This window comes from Oncorhynchus clarkii, chromosome 1 (assembly GCF_045791955.1).
Source record: "Oncorhynchus clarkii lewisi isolate Uvic-CL-2024 chromosome 1, UVic_Ocla_1.0, whole genome shotgun sequence".
In the NCBI taxonomy this organism is placed as follows: Eukaryota; Metazoa; Chordata; class Actinopteri; order Salmoniformes; family Salmonidae; genus Oncorhynchus; species Oncorhynchus clarkii.
In genome coordinates, this window is record NC_092147.1 from 55,062,062 (window position 1) to 55,067,600 (window position 5,539).

Here is a 5,539-nt window from a genome sequence, read left to right on the forward strand (position 1 = left end):
TTAAATCCAGCAAAGGGAGGCTATGAAACATGGAGTTTTCAAAATAGAAGCCACTTCCTGTTTTGATTTTCCTCAGGGTTTCAATATTTTGACAGTTTTGGAAACTTTAGAGTGTTTTCTATCCAATACTAATAATAATATGCATATACAGTATTAGCAACTGAGACTGAGGAGCTGGCCATTTTACAATGTGCACCTTTTCATCCAAGCTAAGATGCCCCTCCCCCTCCTGGGACCTCCACATGGCCCAGGTTCGGATGGCCTTGCTCTCTCACCCCATTGGATGACACCCTGACTATGTTATTGGTGGAAGTGGTGGTGTGGAGACCACTACCACTGTACTCCCTCAGTGCTACAGGGTAGGAGTAGCAGTGCCTGCTGGGTGAGGTTAACATAGTTCACTTGCTCCTGACTGGCATACATCAGATACTGCCTCCGACTGGTCATTGGTCTGATGTCTGGCTGTGACAGCTTGGCTGGCTGCTGTGGAGGCACCTGAACTTGAGGCACATCTGGACACAATGTTCCAACTTCATCCGCCTCATGGGGATAACTTGGGGGATCATTCTGAGGCATCTGCATTGTGTCTCTGCCAAACTCTGTCCGGATGTTTATCTTGCTCATGCTCCCCTGAGAAATGTGTCGATGTATCCAAGAGGCTTGGGCTCCATCCCCCCTACGCGTCCCCTCTGAAGAGTTTCCACACTGGGGAAAGCATCTGCCGTAGGGCCCTGGCCATCTGGGGCTTCCATGACAGCCGGCTCCCAACCCAGAGAGAAGATGGGGCTCTGGAGGGCCACGGCGTGGCGGGGGCTTAGGTAGAGGTAGACCTCTGCCCCATTGCTGGACACCAGGTTACTTCGGTACTTGGGGTCGACGGTGGTGGAGCTCCAGAGGTTGGAGCACACAGAGGATTTCTTCACGTCCACAGACTTGTAGCTGCCCAGTCCTGGCGTCATCATCGTGTCCAGGTCACCTGAAGGAACAGAAATGTAACCAATTGATCTTTAGAACTCTATTCCAATGAGACCCTACTCAAATATAGAGTCAATCCAATCTATCACAGCATAATGAAGACATCCTGAGCTCACAATAACCAATAGTTTAGACTAAGTCTATCTAAGGTGCAGTTTTGAGAGTGGTGATCAGCTGTGGAAACGGGCCTCTGTCTGGCCCTGTCGGCGCCCGTGGTGCCAGTGTGGATCCTACTGCTGCCCAGGTGCTGCCCTTTCCCCCATGGGGGGGGGGGTTAGGGTGGGTGTTGGTCTCCTCAACGGAGTGCCGGCAGGATGCCACATTCTTCTGGGCTGCTATACTGAGGGTGTGAGATCCAGAGGGGCCATGGGGAGAGAGAAGGCTAGTTTGGGAGGAGGAGAGGCACTCGCTGTATACCGTTGTGTAGGAGTTGGACAAAGACCTGGAGCCGCAATCACTGAGGTCATAGAAACCTGGAGGAGAGGAGAGAATCAAATTTTTTGGCCAACTCCCTCACAACCCACAACAAGAAATGTGTGGAAGTCTGTGCTCATGTCAATGTGCTCTAAGGCAGGTAGAGTGCCAGTCCATTTGTATGATAAGATCGTGTGTGTGTACTACTGACCTGAGCTGGATCTACTTTTGCTCTCCAGTTTCTCAATGGAGGCATTGCACACGTCCAGCTTTAGATCACTGATCTGCTGGTCCAGATGCTGCAGGTGTGTCTTCAGCCCCACATCCTGCCTGCGCAGGCATGACTGCGACACACACCAGACACAGTCAGCATACATTTAGGGATCAGAGGTTACAGCACAAGACATTAACACACTAGTAAGTAGTCTTGTCCAAGGCAGGAGTCGATCTCCTGTTCCTGTAGCGCCTGTTATGGATGATGCGAATTTTCGCAGCTTTTTGTTAAAAATCGCGCAACATTTCAAAGTCCTGCTACTCATGCCAGGAATATAGTATATGCATATGATAAGTATGTGTGGATAGAAAACACTCTGAAGTTTCTAAAACTGGTTAAATCGGGTCTGTGGCTATAACAGAACGTGTTTAGGAGTAAAAATCCCTGGTAAAACTGTTTACCAAAAACAAAAACAAAATATTCGTCCGCCATTCAATGAATTGTTTAAGACGAGAGAAAATATATGCGAACCCCCTGTAAACGCTTACAGCTTCCACACGGTGTCGCCATTGTTATCAATATCAGAATCATTTATCCTTGGTTACAACACGAATAGACCCCTCCTTTCTTGCGGCGCATCACAGTATGTTGTGAAACTGAAAAAGTGGACGATGATTTCCAGACTTGCTGCTATCGAATACAGATCGCCCCGTGATCAATTTGATACATCATTAACGTTTATTAATACCTAAAGTTGGTTTAGAAAAGTCGTTTGAAGTGATTTGTAAAAGTTTATAGGCGACTTTTGTAATTTTAAAAAGTGACGTTGCGTCTTGTAAATGGACTTTTCTCAGCATCAGACTGGTCTTCAGCAAATGACATTTTGGGTATACAATGACGGATTTAATCGGGAAAAATTCCCAATTGTGATGTTTATGGGACATATAGGAGTGCCAACAAAGAAGCTCGTCCAAGGTAATGAATGTTTTATATTTTATTTCTGCGTTTTGGGTAGCGCCGGCTACCGCAAAATCTGTTGTTTACGTGTCGTGCTGGTATTTTGGGGGGTGCATGCTATCAGATAATAGCTTCTCATGCTTTCGCCGAAAAGCATTTTACAAATCTGACTTGGTGGCTAGATTCACAACGAGTGTAGCTTTAATTCAGTACCTTGCATGTGTATTTTTATGAAAGTTTGAGCTTTATCGAGTACTTTACTCAAGTACTATAGGTGGCGCTCTGAAATTTCCGCTGAGCTATCCCTGTGCAGGGACCACCTCCATAAGAAGGTTTACAGCACAAGACATTAACACACTAGTAAGTAGTCTTGTCCAAGGCAGGAGTCGATCTCCTGTTCCTGTAGCGTACTAAGTAGGAATCTCTCAGTGCACTTGCCAGGGGTTATACACTTAGAAAACAAAAAACAATGACAGAGCATGGATGATGATTAACCAGTGGAGGACAGGGGGGAGCCTAGGGATGCAATCGGGGTGAATTTTCATTTTGCATGATGTTTGGGGGCTTCATCCATAATTTCTTTGATTGGAGAAGTGCAATTTAAAAAAAAAAAATGTTTTAAGGTCCCTATTATTAGCTTGATCCCTAACCAATCACTTACAACAAAACCATTCCACAGAAATACAACAGGGTCAAACTATCTCCGAGTTACAGGATCCTACAATTGGCCTTTGGCTGTATGTTTCCACTAACATTAAAATGGTTAATGATCAGATACACTGCACTCCCCTATCCCCAGTGTTCCGTGATCCTGAAACTAACCTTGAGTTATAACTCCCAACACCAACTGTAATTATTATTATTATTATTTTTAAATTGAACCTTTATTTATTTAACTAGGCAAGTCAGCTAAGAACAAATTCGTATTTACAATGACGCCCTACACAGGCCAAACCCGGATGACTCTGGGCTAATTGTGCGCTGCACTATGGGACTCCCAATTACGGCCGGTTGTGACACAGACTGCAGTAATCATGAAAAAACAGTCCCAACTGACAATGTTAGAACAGACAAGATAGATCAAGATATCAACCTACTATATCTGCGCAATTATAGGAATTTCAGTGCAAATTAAATGTGTAAACATTGACTATCTGGAACCATATAAAATATTATGTTCACTGCCAATTATATCGTGCCTAATAATTTTAAACAATCAAAATCCATGTTCTAACTAAATTGTGTATTCTACAGTAATTTACGTTTTAAGCTCAGCCTATGCATCAACCAAATAAGCTTCTTCTTATGGGAAAAGAAAAACAAACTAATATTTCGTATGGAAAAAGCGGGCCCAACCAGTTGTTGCTTGAGGGCTGACATAGTCGCCTTCAAGCGCTGTTCCTCGGTCCCCTGAAGGTCCGTCCCATCCATACACAGTGCCCAGTTTACCATGTAGCACTGTTTCTCTTTGAGAAAATGCAATTCCTGCAGTCCGGCAAGTGCTTCTTGAAATCTCTCCCCGACCTGTCCGTGATCGATGCCCACAGCCATCAGTCCAGATTTGGATACCTTTTTACTCAACATTTTGGAGAGTGCTGTCCAGGCATATCCAGGAAAGAAAGGGAGGAACACGGTAGACTATCAGCAGTCATACGGCAATTACGCACTCAGTGCGTTAGCGGCTGCGAACCTGTACCTGTTTAGGACTGCACTAGAATTTGGCCCGCACCCTGGTCACTTGTCCTATTGGCTGGGGGGCAATACACACAACCACAACACATGGCAAAGTCGGTGGTAAATACCCTATTTACAATCAATGCACAAATCCTCCTCTCGTTGGGGATAGGGGGCAGTATTTTCACTTTGGATGAATTGTGTGCCCATAGTGAACTGCATCCTACTCTGTCCTGCATATTATTATTACTATTGGATAGAAAACACTCTGAAGTTTCTAAAACTGTTTGAATTATGTCTGTGAGTATAACAGAACTCATAGGGCAGGCAATCTTCCAAACAAGAAGTGAAATTCTGAATGTGGGTCAAATTTGACGTCATCGCCCCTTCCCTTCCAAACAAGATATGGATCTGGTAGCACTTCCTACGCCTTCCACGAGATTTCCTCATCCAGTAGAACGTGGAATGGAGCCTCCTGTGTGAACTTTGACGAATGGGAGGGTAAATAGTCACTGTCTTAGCAGAATGGCATTTCTCTGTGGCGCGTTTGTCTGTGGGTGTCACCGTCGTTCCATTTGGCTGCAGATGAAAACGTATGATCCGGTTGGAACGTTATTGGATATATATGAAAATAACATCCTGAAGATTGATTCTCTACTTAGACCTGGAATATATATTTTTGAAGTTTTCGGCCGAGTTTTCATGGACCAGCGTCAGCTTTTGGGCACGTGAGCTGAAAGTGCTAGCAAATTCAGCTAATTGGACACTAGTAATGGACATTATGGAACAAAACAATGATTTATTGTGGAACTAAGACTCCTTGCACTGCATTCTGATGAAAGATCATCAAAGGTAAGGGAATATTTATGATTTAATTTCGTATTGCGGTTGACTCCAACATGGCGGAGAAATATATATACGTCTGAGCGCTGTCTCAGATTATTGCATGGTAGGCTTTTTTCGTAACGTTTAAAAAAAATCTGACACAGCGGTTGCATTAAGAACCAGTGTATCTTTAATTATATGTAGAACATGTATCTTTAGTCAAAGTTTATGATGAGTATTTCTGTTATCTGGCGTAGCTTTCTATAATTCCTCCGGATATTTTGGAGGCATTTCTGAACATGGCATCAATGTAAACCGAGATTTGTGGATATAAATATGCATATTATTGAACAAAACTTAAATGTATTGTGTAACATGTCATATAAGTGTCATCTGATGAAGATTTTCAAAAGGTTAGTGATTCATTTTATCTCTAATCCTGCTTTTGTGACTATCTTTGGCTGGGAAAAATGTCTGTGT

General features: G+C 43.7%; 1 protein-coding gene across 1 annotated transcript; it reads right to left on the minus strand.

The window, feature by feature from the left end:
- Positions 1-209: 209 nt before the first annotated feature.
- On the minus strand, positions 210-4,111 carry LOC139406814 (dishevelled-binding antagonist of beta-catenin 2). Its single transcript, XM_071149906.1, is given in 7 exon segments — positions 210-369; positions 371-629; positions 632-979; positions 1,153-1,234; positions 1,237-1,448; positions 1,601-1,733; positions 3,917-4,111. Coding segments are annotated over 7 exon segments (1,389 nt in total).
- Between the last annotated feature and the right edge of the window lie 1,428 nt (positions 4,112-5,539).